This window comes from Sapajus apella, unplaced genomic scaffold (assembly GCF_009761245.1).
Source record: "Sapajus apella isolate SASKATOON/1434 unplaced genomic scaffold, GSC_monkey_1.0 scaffold86, whole genome shotgun sequence".
Classification (NCBI taxonomy): Eukaryota; Metazoa; Chordata; class Mammalia; order Primates; family Cebidae; genus Sapajus; species Sapajus apella.
In genome coordinates this window covers 6064658-6086202 of record NW_022437026.1, presented here as the reverse complement: position 1 = coordinate 6086202, position 21545 = coordinate 6064658, and the positions used below count along the sequence as shown (strand labels likewise).

At 48.5% G+C, this 21545-nt stretch overlaps 1 protein-coding gene across 1 annotated transcript; it reads right to left on the bottom strand.

Moving 5' to 3' along the window:
* Nucleotides 1-16825: 16825 nt before the first annotated feature.
* On the bottom strand, nucleotides 16826-19669 carry KCNA6 (potassium voltage-gated channel subfamily A member 6). Its single transcript, XM_032254526.1, has one exon. The coding sequence runs from the start codon at nucleotides 19011-19013 to the stop codon at nucleotides 17421-17423; it is 1593 nt and encodes a 530-aa protein (XP_032110417.1). The 5' UTR covers nucleotides 19014-19669; the 3' UTR covers nucleotides 16826-17420.
* Between the last annotated feature and the right edge of the window lie 1876 nt (nucleotides 19670-21545).

The following is a 21545-nucleotide window of genomic DNA, read 5'->3' as shown; positions in this document are numbered from 1 at the left end:
CAAACACATGCATGCCCATGCACATGCACGCACAAACACAGAGACCCCAAACTCACCAAACACACAAATGGGAGGACAAAGAGCATGACAAAACTGCGTTACTCTGTTTAGCATTATCTGCAGTATTCCATGCTACATTAGCGATGTTCCCGAGTAACAGGACCCCAGGGATGCTTCATTTTAGCTCTTCCATCCCACAGAGGCAATACTAGCTTAGCAGATAAGAGCACGACTCTGGAGCCCGACTGCCTAGGTTGAAATCCTACCACCCCACTTACTGGATGTGTGTGACTCTGAGCAAGCTACTTTTGTGAAAGGAGATAAAAATGGGACAACCGGGACATTAAATGCTTTGGTACACATAAGCCCTGACGGACGCGCCTGGCACACAAGATGCTCCGTGAGTGTCTGCTGCTATCCGTTACTGTTGTTTCTGTTGCTTTACTATAGGTGAGAAAGGTGGTACCTAGGAAATTAATTGCTCACTTCGTTCACATCTCTTGACTCCTTTGGGACTATAGCCAAGGACAGAGTCGTAAATGTGAACAAATATCTACATTACCAGTGTTCACTGTAGCACCTTTCATAAGAAGCAACCTGAATGTCCAATAGGAAGTGGCTTACCAAAGTAACGCTGCGTCTATATGATGCCGTGTAGTAATTGCATGAGAAAACTAGAGACATAATATGAAGCTTTTCAAATGAAACACTGAATGATCTCTATAGATATACAGATACAGACACAGACAAAGTTAGTCTGGGGGGGAAATACAACAGAGGTCCAACACAGAGTGTCTCTGGTTGTGGGGTGATGGGATGTTTATTTTCTTCCTTACACTTTTCTAAACTGGAGTACTTTTCCGTAATGAGCAGATATTCCTTTTAGAGGCTGAAAATAAAGCGTTCAATTGAAGCAGCTTGCTCAAGGTCAAACAGCACATTAGGAGCCCACACAGGCTTCCCGTCCCTGTCCAGGGATTGTGAGGCTTCATGAGGCTGGGCTAAGAGCAGGAAGGGAAGCTGAGGGGCTGAGAATAATGAACACACACCAAAAAGCAGCAGGACCTTGGGAGCGCTGTGCAGGGCTAGGCCCTGGCCCGGAAGCTTCCCAGGGCAGAACTGCAAGGTCAGAGTTAGTCACTTTTTCAGGGACCTGTCTATCCCAGAGCCACTCTGTGGCACAGGGAGGTAACTCAGGCACTACAATCCAATGCCTGCCCTTGGGGCTTCTCACTGCTCTCTCCCAGAAATGGAAAAAGCCAGCTTCTACTTTGTCTAAGGATACCAGAGAGTAACATCAACCTTTCTTTCCTATGTCCTTTCTGCAGATTCCTTCCACGAGTGTGGAGCCTGAGACCCAGGGAACACTGGTTCGCATCCCTGCTGGGCTGAGTTCCCCTGCTTCTCCTTAATATAGAAATGTCTTTTCATGCCCAACATTTTTCCAATCATAATGCCAAGGTGCTTGACACAGCCAAAACCAAGGAATGTTTATTTTGCAACACTAAAATAAAGAAGGATCTGAAATCACTCAATAACTAGGGTAGACTTCATCTAAGAAAAATAGGAAGAAAGGAGGGAGGGAAGGGAGAGAGAAAGAAAGGAAGGAAGAAAGGAAGAAAGGGGGGGAGGAAGGGGGAGGGAGGGAGAGAAGGGAGGAAGGGAGAGAAGGAAGGAAGGAAGAAAGGGAGGGAGGAAGGAAGAAAGGGAGGGAGGGAGGGAAGGAAAGAAAGGGAGGGAGGGAGGGAAGGGAGGGAGGGAGGGAAGGACGGGAGGAGAAAGGGAGGAGGGAGGAGGGTAGGAAGGAGGGAAGGAAGGGAGGGAGGGAAGGGAGGGAGAGAGGGAAGGGAGAAGGGATGGGAGGAGGGAGGGAGGAAAGGAAGGAGAGAGGGGAAGAGGGAGGAACATAGGTAGGGAAGGAAAGAGAGGGAGGAGGGAGGAGAGAGGAGGGGGGAAGGAAGGAAGGAGGAAGGGATAGAGGGAGAAAGAAAGGAGAAAGATGTTTATCATGCTTGATACTAGATAAAAATTATTGTATCACTTTCAAAACTTTGCTACAACCTGCTCAGTATATTTTTAAATGCAAGTTCTGATCTTTGTAAAATAATAGACTGGAGCATATGAGATCTGAAATTCAGTGACTCTATATAAAGTTGAAAATCTAGTAACCCCAACTCTCTTTTTCAAAGATCACTCCAGTGGCAAAAGCCAAGCAATAAAGTCTGCCAAGTTTTCAGGGAGCCAACTGCACATCTGATGAGCACACTTAGGTATCAGCAGAATTTTCAAGCAGAAACTCAGCTGTCAAATCCAATGACCTCACTTTACAGTGAAGACTGATGGGAGAACAATACTAAGGGCCACCATTTGCTGAGTGCCAGGCAGGTGACACTCGTAGGGTCACACAGCAGGTTAGTGGCAGACCCAGAATGGGATGCAATCTTCACCACCCTGTGGGGTCCATTTGTTCTGACTTTTAGTAGATTTAATACCGGAAACTTTTCCTCATGGCTCAAGATGTACAGAAAAGAAATCGCTACAAAGGCAGCAACAGGACAAGAACAAATACATCCTTTCTGCATTTGCCTCAGAACACAGAAGGGACACCACGGAAGAAAGGGTTTCAGCCTGGACCAGTTGATGAGGAGCAGACAGCAAGCATCAGGCCTTGCTGGGATGAGCAGAGGAGGGTCAGAGTTAAGAGCCGTCAGCAGCACCCACGTCTCCCCCTCCCCCGCCAAAAAAAAAAAAAAAAAACCTAGCAAAAAACAGCTTTCTGGGGGACTGAAATCCAAACACCAGAGGAACCAGGTCCAACTGTAATGTGTCAACACCAAAAATACTTCGGGAGAAAGGACAAATGTCACACTTGAAAACGGTGTTTAGGAAGATGGAAAAGAATACTGAGAAAAACAACTCACTGCTGGTGTTTGCATCTTTCTCAGATTGTGAGTAAGATTTCATAAATAGGGTAGTTAGAAAAGGTTATCGTGAATGTTTTCATCAAAAGGTTTGATTCAGTTAGAAAAGTGGTTGTAAAAAGAACTGCATGTTACAATTTTTGGTTTGGTTCATGATGTGCATAGGAATTAGACCGTTTCACCGTAAGGCAAGCCATGCAGATGTCCTCGTTCACCTGGAAGAGTGCATGAGATCTGTAGACATCTTCTACCAAGATAGCTCTCAATTTAACAAAGAAGACCAACTCTTACTGCTACTTTCTCAAAGACTTCTATTTAAGACTCATAAGGACTATAGGGGAGAGGCTGTCTTTTATCACATTATTCAGAACCATATCAAAACACCATTTCTGGTTCTGCACAACTCAAGACGGGTCTGAAGAACTTTAAGAAGATTCACAAGAAGCCACAAAATGGTCCATCTGAAAAAAAAACCTTTAGTGGCTGAGGCTCCATGACTCAAATCCATTGCAACGAGCTTCAGATCTCTTTGAGTTTTTCAAAATGTATTTGTTGGATGAGTTTTGGGGGCATGCGAGCAGATATTGCTATAAAAGAGGGATGGAGATTCTGTGGTAAAAATAATTTCAAAAACACCGGGTTAAAGAAGTAAAATAGGTTTATGTGGTGCGGGACTTCTCAGAGCCTTTCGTGTCCATAATGCATTGTGCATCTCCAAGAGGCAGCATTTTGGAAACATAGCGCCTGTGGATTATTTCTCCACGGAAAGTTGTGCAGGACTGATGGTCTGCAGATCACATCTGAGGAACTCTGGCGTGAGTTATTTTAGGTAATATGGTCACTTGAGTATCCATTGCAGCAGAAGACAAAACAAGAGGAAGGGAGCTGAACGTACAGCAGGAGATGTGTCACAGAACTGAGGAAAACATCATGACAAAGGGTGTGCAAACACAAGTAGCTTGAAGGAGTCTATATTATGGATTCTCCTTCTCTGGGCATTTTTCAGAATAGGCCTGGAATCATCTGGAAATGTTTCTAATGCACAGCAAGGCAGTGAGTTCCATGACTTTTAGAATTCTCTTCCTCCTCAATTATTCCATGTCATTTGTCCTTATTCCCTGTTTATAGTGAGTTCAGCTGACTGGCTTGCAAATTAAATACATTCCTGAAATGTTGAAGGTAAAGCAAATACAATCGCTGTAAGCTGAGTCTATTTTCCACTGATGTGTATTATAATTGCAAGTAAAAGCACTGACCTCACGCATGAGGAGGAAGCATCCTACCCGCACCCTTGTGCGTTCCTTCCCAGCTCATTCTCCTGCTTACGCAAGCCCACAGGTCAGCCAAGAGAAGAGCTGAGCCACTGGTCCTTCCACACTCAGTCATTCAACCTCTCTGTGAATTCTCAAGTTTTCTGGAAGTTCTTGCTGATCTCAGGGATTCTCAATGGGTAAGTCACCTCATTGCTTATGTTCTTTCTTTAGGAATTTAAGAAAATCCCTGGATATTCTCTTCTGCTGGCTTTTTTAGCAAGGCAACAGTTTCACTCCAAGAGGGCAGTAAGCCCCTTCACATGCGTCACCTCTGTTACGACCAAGTGATTGACAGTTGAATAGCTGAGTCATGGTCACTGTTGGATCAGAAAGTCCAAATCCACAAAACAAGAGAAACTATTACATAGACAGACATATTTCCCAAAAAACTGATATATGAGAGCTATAAGTGGTTTTAACTGTACCTAACGCTTGGACAAGAGGCCTTGCCTATGCGGGAGTACTCTGTCAAAGTGGGCAAATAAGAAAGAGGCCATGAAATGATAACTTTTACTGAATGCTTGCCACATACCAGGCCTGTCAGCATTATCTGCTTTAATTCCACTGATTCACTGGCCACTATGAGGGATGTCTATTAATGGCCCAGTTTTACAGAGGAGAAAACCAAGGCTCAGAGAGGTTCTGAACTCTTCCCTGGGTCACACGGGTACACACCAGTGGGGAACAGCACTGGGAGCTGCCTCCCTCAGGGTGGACAGATATCACCCTCTGCCTGCACTGTTCACAGATAGACCAAGAGGCTCAGAACCATGTCCTCACGTCTCCTGTCCTGTCTCACCTGACATAACTACAGGTGTGGGAAATCTAGTGCTGCCCACCTGCAAATGTATCACTTACTGCGTGCAGTAAAAAAAGGAGAGATTATAATAGAGTTTCTTGGAATTCTCCCTTTTTAATTTTTATATATTTTTTTGAGAAAGAATCTCGCTCTGTCACCCAGGCTGGAGTGCTGAAGTGCAGTAGTGCAATCTTGGCTCACTGCAGCCTCCACCTCCTGGGTTCAAGCAATTATGCCTATGTCTCCTGAGTGGGGATTACAGGAGCCTGCCACCACACCTGGCTAATTTTTGTATTTTTAGTAGAGACGAGGTTTCACCATGTTGGCCAGGCTCATCTTGAACGCCTGATGTCAAGTGATCCTCCCGCTTCGGGCTCCCAAAGTGCTGGGATTACAGGCGTGAGTCACTGCACCCAGCCAGAGTTCCCACTTTTGAACATACATTTTGAAAAATATCTCCTAGTTCCTCAGCTGTTTATTTCCTTTCGAGTTTAATCAGTAATCCTCATCATTTCCAATGCCACAGCATTCTCTTCCTTCCGCTGGAGGAAGGAATTATGATTGCATGAAGTACACTATAAGCTAGTTTAAATTCATTTTTTATTGACTACGTGCTCTCTTTTAAGTTTAACTATAGTGTGTAATTTTTTTAAAGTGAAAGGGCCCACTTCTCTTAAAAAGCTCCTCTGATGGGAAAATAATTGTATCATACATATACAAAACAACAACTTTTTGGAGTTTTATCTGTTGGAAGAAATGAGGCTGCAGGCATTCAAATGTAAGGCTCTTGATGGATTTTATTTAATCCTAACCTGATTGAACATTTCCTGCCCTCTTGGAAAGGGCAAATATAAAGCTTATAAAAAGGAAAGCCTTGGCCAGGCACGGTGGCTCACGCCTGTAATCCCAAAACTTTGGGAGGCCGAGGCAGGTAGATCATGAGGTCAAGAGATCGAGACCATTCTGGCCAACATGATGAAACCCTGACTCTACTGAAAATACAAACATTAGCTGACTGTGGTGGTGTTTCTTACCTCCCTCCCAAGGAAATAATGTTGGACATGGCTCCAAATCTATGGCCATTTAGGTTTTGGCCAATAAACTTCAAAGACAGGAGATTCCACCTGAGAGCTGAAACCAACTGGGAATAACCCAGGAGAGGCAAGATCGAATCCGGGGATAGCCGTGGGCCTCATGACATTGCAGAAGCAACCACACAGATGCATAGCCCATGGCTGGGTGGGCAGTCGTTATCAGGAAAGCCACAGGATGCCACCTGTGAACCCCCACACTGACACCCACTCAGTCCTAGCCAGCGGGAGGAGTGGTGCCCCAAAGTCTGACATCACAGAAACAGAAGGCGGTTCTCTAATTGGACACATCTCTGAACGCGGAAGTCTGCCTGGTCTGTCATTTTCATCGTTCCGGATGGGAGCTCTGAATTGCATCACACCTTCCCCTGCCTGCTTAACTGGACACAGAACACAGCATGCTCTCGTTACCCTCCAGTGCCTTCTGCTCTGTGCAGCCTCGCAATTTCGTCTCTCAAGGGTAGCTGGAACTGGTTATCCCGGCAAGCAGCCTTCATTTCTGCCCTCATTTCTGTTTCTTCCAGCAAACACACATACTCCCATCTCCATCTGACCTGCTACTTCTAAGTCAGATAGTCGACTCTGAGTCACTTAGGCGAAATCCCACAGGAAGGCTCAGAGTATGCCCGAAAGCACCAGTGTCCCCGAGGGTTACCAGGTGACATAAGCCAGGTATCGCTTTCCCTAAACATGATGCTCTTTCTGTCTTTCCTTTTCTAAGCTTTGGTAGAAATGTACATAGAGAGAAATGTCTCCCACCTACAAGAAAACATGGCCGGTGGCACAATTAAAACTGACAGACGGGACGGGCACAGTGGCTCAGGCCTGTAATCCCAGCACTTTGGGAGGCCGAGGCAGGCGGATCCCTTGAGGTCAGGAGTTTGAGACCAGCCTGGCCAACGTGATGAAATCTCGTCTCTACTAAAAACACAAAAAAATTAGTCAGGCATGGTGGTGGGCACCTGTAATTCCAGCTACTCAGGAGGCTGAGGCAGGAGAATCACTTGAACCTGGGAGGCAGAGGTTGCGGTGAGCTGAGACTATGCCATCGCACTCCAGCCTGGGTGACAAGAGTGAAACTCCATTAAAAAAAAAAAAAAAAAAAAAAGTGACAGATGACCCAGCCTCAGAGGCAGGGACTAAGAAGTGGTGGGCACTGGGCAAAGAGGGCCCACGTCCTTCTGCAGGGAGCCGCTATGCCTCAGCTTTTGCTGATGGTGGGTGGAAACCAAATATGCAGGATCAACAAGCTCACACCTTTACTTTTAAGAGAAACCAAAATTGAGGTCTGTGTGTGAAATCTTCCAATATTTCTTAATGTTGTGTCCCATCTGGTTCACAAGCCATGTGTGACAACTGAAGACCTCTTATAAGGAGAAACTTGCCCAGTTTTAGATGCTCTGTGATTGCAATTTGGAATTGCTGGAGGCAGGTAAAACCATAAACCAGGAGACTGCAGATGCAGAAAAAAGAAAAACAAAACACACACACACTTCCAAGTGAGTAGAAGGTCTGGTTGGGGTGTGCCTGGGCGCCCGTGTGTGCACATATGTGTGCTCTCCTGGGGGAATGCGATCCGTCCCCTGAAGCACAGGAAGCAGTCTCTGCAGGGAGCACAGCTATTTTCCCCACCATACCAGACCTTTTTTCTGTTTCCAGCAATGCCAAATTGCCTTAAAGCAGCCAGGGAGTGCCTGGCTGATTTATGGCTCAACTACCAAGGCTTCTGGAAACGTTCTTCCTCCTGACCCTGGTCCTGTGATTTGTAAAAGAGCTCTGTAACTGACAGTAACTCCTCTTTCTCCAGCAGGGCAACAAAGTGCAGGGAAGGCTCTCAAAGCTGCTTTCTGCCTCTCAAGGCATCAGAAGTCAGCGCTCCTGGGTAAGATGCTAACCCTCTGCACCCCTTCCTTCCTCTATGGAATACAGAAGACCCAGATGACCCCTTGCTTTCCAGATTTCCAATCTATGAGTTTCTTTCTGTCCAGTCACTCAATTTAACAGAAAAAATAAAGCCTTAAGAAGTTAAGGAATCCCTTGATCAGTGAGATTGGAAGCCCATGGCCTGGCTGTTAAGGGCAGAGCCTGTGCATGAGCTCCTCATTGTCCAGTGCTAAATACCTGTGGCCTGCACTAGTCCTCTGTCATTAGTCCTTCCTTAAAAATCCAGAAGCGGGTCATCTGATTCTGGGCATCTCTAGCTAGGCCCATTGCCCCTGTGCCCTGGAAACTCAGGGGAGGGAAAGGCAAAATCAAAATTCACTTAATTCCATTGTCTATGGGCAGCTCTGCTAAGGGGTTTGCTCTGCTAAGGAGTTTGATTGGATTGAAAATGAATAGTTATTTTTGAGTGTGTGTGTGTGTTTGTGTGTGTGTGTGTGTGTGTGTGTGTAGTGTGTTTAGATAATCCTTACAGTTCCATTTCCCATGGAAAAATATGCTACAGTTGGAGTCAGGAAACTTGGGTCCCAGGCACAGCTCTGCCCCTAATTTCCTGTGTGATCTTGGGCAAATTATTTCACTTCTCTGCGTCAGTATCCTCCTTCATAAAGAGGCATTCACTATTCACTGTCCCTTCCATCTGTGACCCTCAACACCTCCCTCTGCAATGCTCTAGGGCTTGAGGGATGGGTTAAGTGAGAATTCTCATTCCAGTTTGGCTGGAAACCAACTTTGTTAAAATATATACATATTACCAGTGTAACCATCCTATTCTTTCAAGATATATTCAGATTATATTTCTGTATATTAAATTACATCGTAAGTGCAATTATTTAAAGAAATTCTGCTGTGAATCCTCCAGGCAAAGAGCCTTCTGGTAAAAATAGCTAGCTATCCTGAGTCTCTTTTTTATGTCATATTTCATTTGAGTGTTTGTTTCGGAGAACAAAACTGCAGTGAGCAGGGCCCTGCCTTTCTCTGACAGGCAGATAGTTTCGGCCCCACTCTCAGGTGGATATTTGGTGTCTCTAAGGGCCCCTCTGCCGATTGGCAGAGGGAAGAGCCACGCTTTGCTGAGAGTTTATTTCCTGCTAAAGCCTTTCACTGGCTGCCTCTTCTGAGCCTCACAGCAACTGTGTAAAGCAAGTGATGTTAGCTTCCTTATTTTGCAGATGACGAAACTGAAGCTTGGAGAGGTTAAATGAGGTACAGCTAATAAACATGATTCAGACCAATTCTCCAACTCCAAAGGCAAGCAAGCCAGCATGCTCAGAATCCTCAAACACGAGGGCAGCCACGTCACCTTGCCCTGGGATGGGACCTTTGTAAGAAGCCGTAGTGGCTACAGCAGTGAGCTGAGGCTGAAGACAGCAATCTGGCCCGTGCCAAGACCCCTAAAAAGAGGCGTCGTAAATGCTCTTTAGGCGGAGTGCAGGCAAAGGGAGACCCACAAGGGAAGGGGAGCTGGCTTCCTCCAACTCCAGGGCCTCCGGTCTCCTCCAGCTTAAAAGAGGGCAGGAAAGCTGAAACACACCCACGGGAGGTTAAAGGGTGCCCCCACCTGCAAAGGGGGACCTGAAGGTGACTAGGGAACAGAATGGATGCTGAGGATGAGGACCAGGGCAGTGGAAGTTTGAAAGCCACTGGAACAGTGCAGGAAAACTCTGAGTCAGGATCTGGTTCATGGCTTCTGTCCTTCCTGCTAATTATAAGACCCTCCATTCCTCCCATGGAGGACGGCGTGAGCAGGTGTGTGAGGAAAACTCCAGTGAGTGTCAACCACTGAAAATGTTAAAATGGGAGAGAGAGATTAGTGACAGTGGTAAGGAAGGGCTCCATAGAAAGATATTCCACATATACATGCTACATACATATCTAATATACAGCACCATATATGTGTGTATACATGTGGGTGTATGTATAAGCATGTATATGTGTGCCTATGCATATGTGTATATGTGTTTATGTGTGCATATATGTGTGTATATGTGTGCATATGTACATAGATGTTTGTGTGTGTATATATGTGTGTCTATGTTGCTTTGCTTGTGTGTATGCATGTGTATGTGTATTTGTGTATATATGTATGTGTGTATATATGCGTATGTGTGTATATATATGTATGTATATGCATGTGTATGTGTGTGTTTTCAGAGACCCATAGGGGGCAAAAGCACAAGATGCCTACTGCTGTTCCATCAGAGACAACCTGGCACATAAACAGAAGCCTACATACACATTTAGGAGCTATGGCTTCATTCTCTCTTCTTGCCCAATAACGATCAGACCCTCACTGCATTTCATTCTGTTCCACCTCCCCAGAAGAGGATGAACCACACATTACTGTGTGCCCTTAAACATATCACAACCCCTCTGAGCTTCAATTTTCTTATCTGCCAAAGAAAAAACAAAGTCTAGCCTACCTAGCTCAGTTCATTGCTGTATAAGAACAGCTGACATTATACATTTAAACACTGTACATATATTAATTCATTTAATCCTCAAAATAGCTCTATGAGATTGGTACTGTCATTACCCCCCATTTGACAGAGACGGAAACTGAGGCACAGAACACTTTCATAACTTGCCCAATGTCACCCATCAAAGGAGGGATTTGAACAGCGACGATCTGGCTCCAGCAACTGGGCTCTTAACCCCTTCGTTAAATAGCAAGATGTCTGAAAGCACTGAACGTGTTTGAAAATGCTGTGTAAATGAATGGTGCTATTCTTATTCTTGCTAGGACTACTCCCACTGGGAAGGATGCAATGCAGGGTCAGGATTCCCTGGGTGAGGATAAATCCTGCAGCCTCAGATCTGCAGCCCCGCTACCAGGTACCACGCGTCCCGCGGCACGTCCTCCCCGCCCCTCCCAACTGCAGGACTGTCTTCCCATGTTCTTTTTCAAAGCAGTGTCTCTGCTGCCAAGAGCAGGTTTGTCTGTCTCCTGGAGACAGCGGTTGTCAAGCCCTGAGAACAGCAAGCATGTCAAAAATAGCAGCGCCAGCAGACTGCGTGGCTGCAATTTCCTTTTGAAATGTCGGCTTTGCTCTCACCAAAGAGCCAGGGTCTGTCTGCGTTCCTTGCAGCCTGCAGCAGAAGCTGCTTAAGATTCCAAAATGTTTTCTAGGACGAGGCAAAGTGTATCTGCTGAGTCTTGTGACGGAGGAATGAGGAATTCTCTTTAGGGTAACAATGATGAGATTGGAGTTGGGTTAAAAAACATTTTTTTTTAAAATAAATCCCAGCAGGGTTAGGCCCCAAACAGGTCCAGTGAGAGCCAAGGTTAGATCAGTGTGAATGACGCTTTCTGTAGGGAAGGAACCTTTCCTCTTTTGTTCTGAAAATTAGGAAATCACTCTCGTGTTGTTACTGTGTGCCTCAAACACCACAGCCCCTTTGACAACCCTTCAAAGGCGGTGGTTGGTAGGTTTCCACTCCCCCTTTAAGGTACCCGGTGAAGCCAGGGGGTGTGGACCAACAAGACCAAGGGACAGGGTGAAATACTCTCTCAAGTTCAGAGCAAAGGGATGTGAAAAACGTGACAAACTCCGAAGAGATCTCAAGCCCAGAACAGAAAAGTGGTTCATCAGGAGACCTGGCAAGATGAGACGCTAAGAGCCCGTCTGTCTTTCTTCCCCACGGCCGGTGTCTGGGAAGATCCCTCTCCCGGCCAATTGCCAAGCTCCAGACCTTATTCTGCCATGAGCTAGCTATGCAACCCGAGGCAAAACACGAAGTGAGATGGAGAGAGGAACTCCCACCACCTAGTAAATGGATTTCTTTTCCTCCCCTAAGGGGCCGTGACAAGGAAGATTGGAGCACACTTTCCTTCCCACGGCAATAACATGCAGTCAAAACCCATGTGAGCCAGGATGGCAGCTCCAGCCAGATTGTCCTGGGAGGACCACGCTCTCTGGGAATCTATCTTGGAATGTATTTCGAGTTGCAGGCAGACAGAATGCTGCAAGCAAGGGCTCAGCCAGTGGACAGGAGGGATGATAAGCCGCAGGACTGGCTGGTACATCTGAGGAAAGCACCCAGGGGAGGGAAGGGAGGGATCCGGTGGGCACAAGGTGAAGATGGCCAAGAGGAGAACAGAGTCTGGGAGAGAATCATTGAAAGGCTCAGTAAGACAAATGCAGGCTGTTACCTCCCGCTTCCTTTGTTTACCCAAAGCACCAAAGACTGCTAGGACCTCCTCACAGGGCAGTTAAGCATCAGTGACAATTGCAGGTGGAGTGTGGGAAGGGGCCAGGAAAAATAAAACCTTTATGTACCCATAAAACAGTAAAATTCAAAAATAAAATAACAACCTTAGTAGATAAATAAATAAAACCTTGGCCCCTATGCCACCTCTTAAGGAATTCTGGGTGTATAAGTGCAGGGATTTAGTGGGGTTTTTGGTTTATGGGAACTTTTCTCGGAGTTTTGTTTTGTTTTGTTTTTGCCAACAAAATGTAAGTTCCTTGGGCAAGCTAAAGACCATATAATGAATAATGAATAATGTTCAACATATATATCATAGTTCAGTGCATGCTAATTATGCCCTGCACTTACCAAAAAAAAAAAGGCATATCTTTAGAGGAAAAAAATGAAAAAACCGTGCAAACCTCATAACAATTTGATGTCAAAATGAAGCACGCGTGCACCACACACACACACACACAGACACACACACACACACACACACACACACACACCAGTTCATGGTACTGTGCATGGATAGCAAGGATCAGCTGCATGTGAGCTCGAAAGTATCCCCATGTGGCAGAAGAAAAAACTGTCATTCTATTCTAGATATTGTCTGGTCCATTTTTAGACATGCTAAACTTCTAGATATATAAAACCAACCCGTTCTCCCAGCCCAGATAGAAAACTCCCAGATTATTAGATTCATTGCTTTCTTTTTTTTTTTTTCCCCACAATTCAATGATTTGGGGATTCAATTTTTAGAGTGGTATGACTGTTATCACAATCCTGTTTACGGCATTTCTATTACCCCCCAAAAGTTACCTGGGGCCAACAGTAATAGCACAACCTTCAACCCCCTAGGGGCCCCTCAGGTGGTCCCGATGTCCTGCTGCAGGTGGGAGCTAGCCCATGCTCTAAGCCTTCTAGCAAGGGGTCCATCAATTCTCTTTGGGGACTGGCTGATGAATCGTAGTCCTCCTGTCAAGGAGTGTTCCCTGCACCTTGCACCACTGAGATTCATGTCCTTTCCTTTTGTTCTGCCTTCAGTACCTGAGGGACACAGCCAGATACTAACAAAACCTTCAAGTGAATTAAGGTCAGTTCTAAGGCTATTTCTGAGCTAAGGCTTTTTCCAGGCTAACTCCCACCTTATGCCTGCCTCCTAAGCCCTCAATTTTCTCTGTTTATTTGACTATTTATACTGTTCCTCTGTCTTTGACCTCTCTGCCAGCCTTCTGAGGTCGGGGACCCTGAGGTGGGCCAGGTCTACTCGGCAGAGGATTCATCTGAGACTTCTCAGTGTCATTGTCTCCCTCCCAGCCTGCCTTCTCTCCTTTATCCTTGCAGGTTCAGGACATTTCTGAAAGACATTTTTCTAAGCCCACGGCAGTCTCATCTTGCTTGGCAGGTGTAGGACTTGCGCCCAGGAGGTGAGCATGGCAGGAAAGAATGGCAGTGAGAAGTGAGGAAAAAGCAGAATCCTCCTGCTGTAGACAGACCTTAGCGAGCACGGCTGTCCTAGAGTTCAATGTGCAACCTTGACGCTAACCCTCTGGGTGCTCCCAGCCACTAACAAGGCGGAGAGAGGGAGAAAGATAGGCAGGAAGACACACACAGAAGGAGGAAGAGAGTAAAACAAAGGGGGTAAGCCAGAAGGAAGAAAACTAGAGAAGGGGGAGAAGGGCAGAGACAGTAATAACGAAAAGAAGGTAAGGGGAAAATGCACAGATAAAGAGACGATTTTTTAAAGAGGCCAGCAGCATCAAGGGGACAGACACAGAGAAAGAGGGAACTGAGCTGATGGAGTCAAAGGAAAATACACAGAAAAATTGAGGTAGCCCCTGAGGGAAGGGGAATGAAAAACTCCCCCACCTTCTCGCTCTCCCCACCCCATTCTAATTTTGCCTGCAGGACTGAGCCAAAAATGAAATTCCCCTCCAGTAGAACCTACCTCACCTGCAAAGGCGGCCAGCTGTCCCTCCTCGCTTCTTGGGGACGAATATCCCGTGTCTCAGGCTGAGGCTGGCAGTTCCAGGAAGTCCTCTGGGAGCTCTTGCCGGCTGGAGTCAAGTGTGGCAATGGCTTGGACCCTTCCTTTCCTGGTGTCTGTGAATCACCACCCCAGCTGTCCAGGCAACACAGAGTGCATATTCTCTTGGTGCTCAGGGTACAAAATCCAAATAAAGAGGCTCAGGGTCAGAGAAGGATCACTTGACAAAATTCTTCCCAGAAACTAGGTCGAGCTACAGCCTCTCAGTTTTTCTTTGATGTCTTAAGAAGAAAGATCTTTGAGATTCCTCCCAGAAGCTAGAAAGACTGCTCCCGGGGAGGAAGAAATTGCAATTCTTCGTCTCTCGTGGAGGTGGGAAGAGCCTGTCTGTGCAGAGATGGGAACTCCATGATACCTAAGACTGTTATCACTCCTGGTGTGGCCCAGCCTGGCTGCCACTCCAAGGATAAGTTGTCCCCTCTAAGGGCTTCCCTCATCAGCTCGAAAAAATTAATATCGACGTTGGTTTAACTGGGCAGTTGCTTAACATTCAAATTTCTGAAGAATCAAGAGTAAGATGAGGCAGCTTCAATGACTGGGTGGGGAAACTAGGAAGGAAAGTCCAGACAGGAAGCTTTGGGGCCCTGCTTCCTCCTCATTTTCCAAAAGTCCCACATCCCTGTCCTGGCACTTCCAGCCCCTAAACCACTATGTGGGAGGTGCTCCCATTTGAGAAGCTAGGAAGATGTAGTCCCCTGGTCTCCCTGGATGCCCAAAGCTGAAGATAGAGAGAACAGTCTGGAAGGTTGCTACGGCAACCAGAGTCCCTGGCGAGCTGGGCTCTCCACAAACCCTTTCAGGCATGCTCTGACTTGAAAAGGGGATGTTTTCTCAGGGATGGTGATGAGGATGATTACATACACATATACAGAGATACATGCATATATGTCCCAACTTTCACCCTCAGCTAGGAGCTTCCCTTCTGCCTTTGGAATGGGCTCTTCTCTTCTTTCCCCAGATAGCTGGCAGTCATGAGAGAGGTTTGGAAAACTAGCACTTTCTGACCTCAGAGCAGGTTTTTACATCATAAACACCTGTGTCTTCCACCATATTTCAGGCATGGAGAAGCCAAGCACCCAGTCAAGGTGACCTCCAGCCATTGCAGGATCCCCCTGAATACATCTAAAGAGAACCCTCCTTTCTGAAGGGTAAGAAGAAAGGCTGAGGAGCTCAGTCCAAGAGGCCAAGGAGGGATTTAGGGAGCCAATGCTCCATAATGGCCTATTCTTAGGCTTGGGATCCAAGGCAGGAACTCAAGAGGAAGGCCTTGCCTGTGGGGTACACGGAGAACTAGAAATCAAATCCGTGACTAAGATTCACACATTTGCATAGCAATGTCCCCAGCTTCCCAAACATGCCCCATGAGGTAGGGAGGGGAAGACAGTAATGTTCCCATTTAATGGGTGGGTAAACTGAGGCACAAAGAGGGACTGTGGACCCAAGTTACCCTGTAAAGCTGGGGCAAGATCGAGATTTAGATCTGGCACTCACAGAAGCCACACTGCCTCTCAAGCAAACCCTTGTAAGGCTGTCCTCTTGTAAGTTGCTCTTCGAGAAAATAATTTTTTAAAAAAAATTATCGTCAGAGTCTGAAAGCATAGATATAAAATTAAAAGCATGTTAACAGTCCTTTCAGTTTCAGAACTGCACCCAAAAGATCTCAGAACAGTACATCACAGTTTATCAAAGGCAAAAAACAAATGGCAATGTTATTGAGAGAGAAAAGAGAGGAGGTGGGCAGGTGGACAGATGGCAGTGGTCTCACAATGAGAGAAAATGGCTTAGATCAAGCGGGAACGTCACCATGTCACCTTACCAGTGAGAGCAGGTCAAATGCAGCTCCAAGGGGCAGAGCAGGCAAGCGTTTGCTTGACTCAGCAAAAAAGCCTCTTAGAGTGAGGCTGTTGGCAAAGGAGTAATGCTTGTTCCTTATTCTAAACCACATATTTCACGCCCATAAAATGGGAAGAAACCCATGCTGCTCTCCGATGTATGCTTTTACTTCCCAGAAAATAGGAAGAAACCTATGCTGCTCTCCGATGCCTGGGGCTTTAAGCTGGAGTTTGCTTGAGGAAGACTTCAACAGCAATCCTAAATCAAATTCCCAGAAAGCAAGATACAGGGCTAGAGAAAACTTGGGGGAAATGAGGGAGAAAAGGCTGCCATCTGCAACAGTATTCCTCTGTCCTTTTGAGAAAACAGTATCTGTTTAAGTGGCACCTTGCTTCAGATTGTGGTCAAGCCAGTTGCTTGACTCTAATCAGACCCTCCTCCTGACTCTGCTTCCCTTTCTCCAGTTCTTCTGCTCAGGAAGGCACTTGCACAAAAAGAGTATGTGGCTCTGAGAAGGAACCTTCCTGGAAGCTGGAGAATCAGGGGATCAGAGTGGGGAGGACCCAATGTCGACCAAACACCAGTGCCTCTTGTGCTGGGGCACGCCTTGGAAAATCCACTGGCCCCTTTGGTCCTGTACTAACCCCTGTGTCCTCCAAGTTGTAAAATTTGCTTGTATTTTCTCTAATTCCACCCAAGTTTCGAAAAGAAAAACCTATTTTGAGGCTGTGCAAATAAAGACACTGCCAAGTGTCATCTGCAGGATGCCCAGCGGGTGTTACAGAGCACTGGGATAACAGCAAGTTGAGTACTGCTTCTGTCCTCCAGCCTCTTCCAGTTACCAAGTGGCCTAAAGCTAGGAAACGCACATGACCCAAAGCAAAGGGCACTAAGGAGAGAACAAAGACTCAGGTATGGCTGGCGTCCATCCTGTTGACATTGCTGTTCCTGGAGATATTACAAGTCCCAGACATGAAAAGTCAGTCTTGAGGGAAGGTCAGACCTGAATGTGTGTCTCATCCATGTGACAGAAGATGGGCATGATTGGGTGGCACCGTTGGAATTTCAAAAACGTCACTTAGATGGATTAATCTTGAATGCTGCAGGGATTAGCCAACAAGGCTGATAGTCCAGGTATTTGGTCCTGGATGCCAGGTAGTGGATGTAGGGGAGAGAGTCAAGAAGTCAACTGAAGCTAGAGTGAGTAGTGAAAATGAGAAGGAAGCCTAAGAGACTGTTAGCTCAGTGCTCCCCCGCTGCAGGCCCTGCCCACATGGGTCAGACCTCCGTGAGCATTCTTTTCTCTGTATAGGCCCGGTGTGGAGTAGGAAGGTAGCTGGGTCTCCGTTCCCGGTTAGCCTCGGGGAAGTCACTCTTGCCAAGTCCGTTGTCAGTTGCCTTCATGTCTGGCGCAGGCTGCCCGCAAGTGACGTGGGTATACTGGCCTTGCTCCTCCTGCTCCGTCTCCCGGTGGTAGAAGTAGTTGAAGTTGGAGACGATGACCGGCACGGGCAGGGCGATGGTGAGGACCCCAGCGATGGCACACAGCGAGCCCACGATCTTGCCCCCCACAGTCATGGGGTACATGTCCCCGTAACCTACCGTGGTCATTGTAACCACCGCCCACCAGAAAGCATCCGGGATGCTGGGAAAGAGTGAATCGTCATCGTCAGCCTCCGCGAAGTAGACGGCACTGGAGAAGAGGATGACCCCGATGAAGAGGAAGAAGATGAGCAGCCCCAGCTCCCTCATGGAGGCCTGCAAGGTCTTGCCCAGGATCTGCAGCCCCTTGGAGTGGCGGGAGAGCTTGAAGATGCGGAACACCCGGACCAGGCGGATGACTCTGAGGATGGCCAGGGACATGGCCTGCTGCCCATTCTGGCCGCCTCCTCCACTGGCTGGCTGCTGCTCCTGCTGCTGCACCAGCTCAGTGCCCAGGGTGATGAAGTAGGGAAAGATGGCCACCAAGTCAATGATGTTCATGATGTTCCGGAAGAAGGCCGGCTTGCTGGGGCAGGCGGAGAAGCGCACCAGGAGCTCAAAAGTGAACCAGACAATGCACAGGGTCTCCACCAGAAAGAAGGGGTCTGTAAAGAAGGAGCCCCCAAGAGTACTGAGTGAGGACGAGCCCCCGGTCCCCATTTCCCCAGGGGTGATGCCATGATGAAATGTGTAGGAATCCTCTTCATCCTCTTCTTCCTCCTGACTCCCCCTGGAAACTGGGGAGACGCGGCTCACACCACCACCATTCCCTCCACCTCGCCCATCTACACGGAACTGGGGCAAGGTCTCCAGGCAAAAGATGACTATGGAGATGAGAATGACCAACACAGAGACGATGGCGATGCCCCTGGCGGGCCCAGAGCTCTCCGGGTACTCGAAGAGCAGCCACACCTGGCGCTGGAAGGGCTGGGAGGGCAGCGGCTTCTCGTCCTCGCCACCCTCGGGCAGGCAGCCCTCGTCCTCCCGGAAGGCCGCCAGAGCCTCGTCCCCGAGCTGGTAGAAGCGGATCTCCTCCAGGAAAATGTCCAGGGGCACGTTGACCGGCCTCCGCAGGCGGCCCCCCGACTGGTAGTAGTAGAGGATGGCGTCGAAGCTGGGACGGTTGCGGTCGAAGAAGTACTCGTTCCTCAGGGGGTCGAAGAAGCGGACCCGGCGGCCAGGGTCTCCGAGCAGCGTGTCGGGAAACAGCGACAGGGTGCGCAATTGTGTCTCAAAGCGCAGCCCGGAGATATTGATCACCAGCCGCTCGCTGCTACAGCAGCCCCCGCCCGCGCCGGCCTCCGGGAAGTCTCCCGCATCCTGTTGCTCCCCCTCCGGCCCACGGACCTCCCCCGGCGCAGCCAGCGTAAGGGATTTCTCCGATCTCATGTCCCCTCGGCGGTGCGCTCCCCGCCACTAGGACGGCGCCCACGACACAACCTCTGGAGCGCGGCACCCGCTCCCCAGCTCCCGGCTGCGCCCTCTCTTTAGGGTGGGGCTCGCGCTCCTCCCGGTTCGCGGTCTGACCTGGCTGTCGGGTCCGTGAGCTCTGAAGCCCTGTCCCCGCAAGGCTGGGTCTGGGGAGGCGACCTGGGCGCCGGGGATTTGGCTCTGCGCTTCCCGTTACCCACTCCCCGGAGCTAGAGCTTACTGGGATGCCCGGAACGGCATACAGGGGCGAGTCAAACTGGCTGCCCGAAAAGACGCGTGGCTTCACCGCCAGAGGTGCTTGAGACCCGGTTCAGGAACGCAGGGGTCCGCCCTCCAGCCGGTCTAGCTATTCCCAGTTCCCACTGCGCTCCTCCAGCTGCTCCGGACCCCCGGCTCCCGTTGGTACCGAAGCGCCAGATGCGCCTCCCTCCGGCTCGGCAAAGACTCCTGGCGGTGCTCGGCCTCCGCCCTGCGTCCACCGCGGGGCTGGGTCCGGCCAAGGTCGCGGTTCCGGCCGCCACAGCCGCCACCTCCTCCCGAGGAGCCGCGCCGCAGGCCTCGCACAGGGCCCTGGGCTGCCCTGGCGCCCTGGCGCGGGGACCCACCTCCCCACGGCTCAAGGCTTCGCTGCCGCCGCCGCAGCTGCAGCGGCTCGGCTCTCCGCTCTGCCCTTCCTTCCCAACACACACTCTCCAAGTGACGTGGCAGGCCCCGCCTGCTGCCCCCTCCCACCCCACTCCCACATCACACCCCTCGCCCAGCCAGGGGCTGCCGCGAGCCAGGGCGCCATGGAAATAGACGCACACTTGCCTCACCAGTAAGCTTTCCCGCGCTCTCCTGGCACGCCACTCCCTTTCACACGTTCACATTCACGCCCCCCTCCACAAGCGCCGGCACCCTAATACCACACCCCCTCCACCCCCCGCAATCGGCTTTTCTCATTTCGGTTTACAGAGTTGACCTGCGCAGTGTATTTCATCAATAAGAAGACACACCCCGCCCCACCACACAATACAGAGCACTGTGCATCCACTCATCCAGTAATCTAAAGAAAACATTAAATCATATATTCTTCTGTCTTTAGGAAGACCCGTCTGCCAACCTCTCCAATAGCTGCAGGGAAAAAAAAAATAGAGGAAGTGTTTTTGAGATGTCTTAAGAGCTTCCAATTTAAATTCCAATAAAATTCTCCCTCTACCTTTGCAAGCCTAGGAGGGTGAGGCTGCAACTCTCTGAGGATTGCAAACGGATGGTAGAGAAAGGGTGGCAAGTCGATGAATGCCTTTCCCATCAGAAGTTTTCCAGGCGGAGACCTGGGAGCCTGAAGCAACAGCCCCAGTGAGGAAGGAGCCAGAAGATGGAAGCACCTCAGAGACAGTGCAGCCCAGGACACAGGGCACCCTGGGGATCCTTTGCTTCCAGCCACCCCGAGGGGATGCATCTGGAATTTCTGCTTATTGGGCAGCCCCAAAACAGGGAGAAGAGGGCGAGTGGAAAAGGGGTATGTAAGAGTGTTGATTGAAAAAATAATAGCTACATTTACTGGGCATTGAATATGTGCCAGCCACATTGTAGGTGCTTTCCCAGAAAGATGTCCTCTGCTGGTAGGCCATGTTACAACAAAGACCCCTTTGGCAATATTTGAGTAGGGCAGCAGTTGTTGTTAGGAACTAGTTGACTCTCCCTAACTCTCCAGCAAGAAGGGGATTAGAATGGTTTTCCATTCATTTCTGTCTTTCTTCACCAGACCAGACAAGTTGGGGTGTGGTAGGGGAAGACTCAACTGATCTTTTCAGACTGACAGTTCCAGGTGGGGTTGACATTTGCTTCTCTGTGCCTCGGTTTCCTCTTTTCTGGCTGGCTGTAGCCAAAATAAATTGGCCGACAACTACAAGGTGTTTTTGTATAGCTTCTGGTGCATATTATTAGATCATTAGTACACATTCGTTGACGTTAATGATGAGAATGACACATAAAGGGGCTCTTAAACCACAAGTTGCCTCTGAGAGTTCTTTGTATTGCACGGAGTATTTTAAAACCACAGTGGTTCTCAGCAGCATTCGCTCTCAGAGGGCTGGAGGAAAGAGAGAACCAAGGCTCCTGAATGTGTCGGGAAGGGGTCAGGTGTTGAGTGGGTAAGAAAGATGCTGGCTTTAGAACTCACTGCATGCTCATTCTTCAGTCTTTCTCCTTGCCAGTTGAGCCAGGCAACAGCCTGCTCTCCTTCTGTGCTTGTACAGCTGATTTCTAGTACCAATACCCTGTGGGCTTTTTTGATCCCCCAGGATAGAAATCAAAAGAGATCACAGCCTAAAGTCGCAAAGAGAAGGTTTCTTATGAAAGCTTATGGATGTGAGAAAGCAAACACCAAGAAAGGAAGTGGGCTGCTCTCCCAAGTCAAGGTGTGGGTTTTCTTTGTGGGGGTCTGCAGTAAGGGGAAGTCAGGGCATGTAGGGGTGAGGTTTTTCTGGCACATATGTGGTGGTTTAA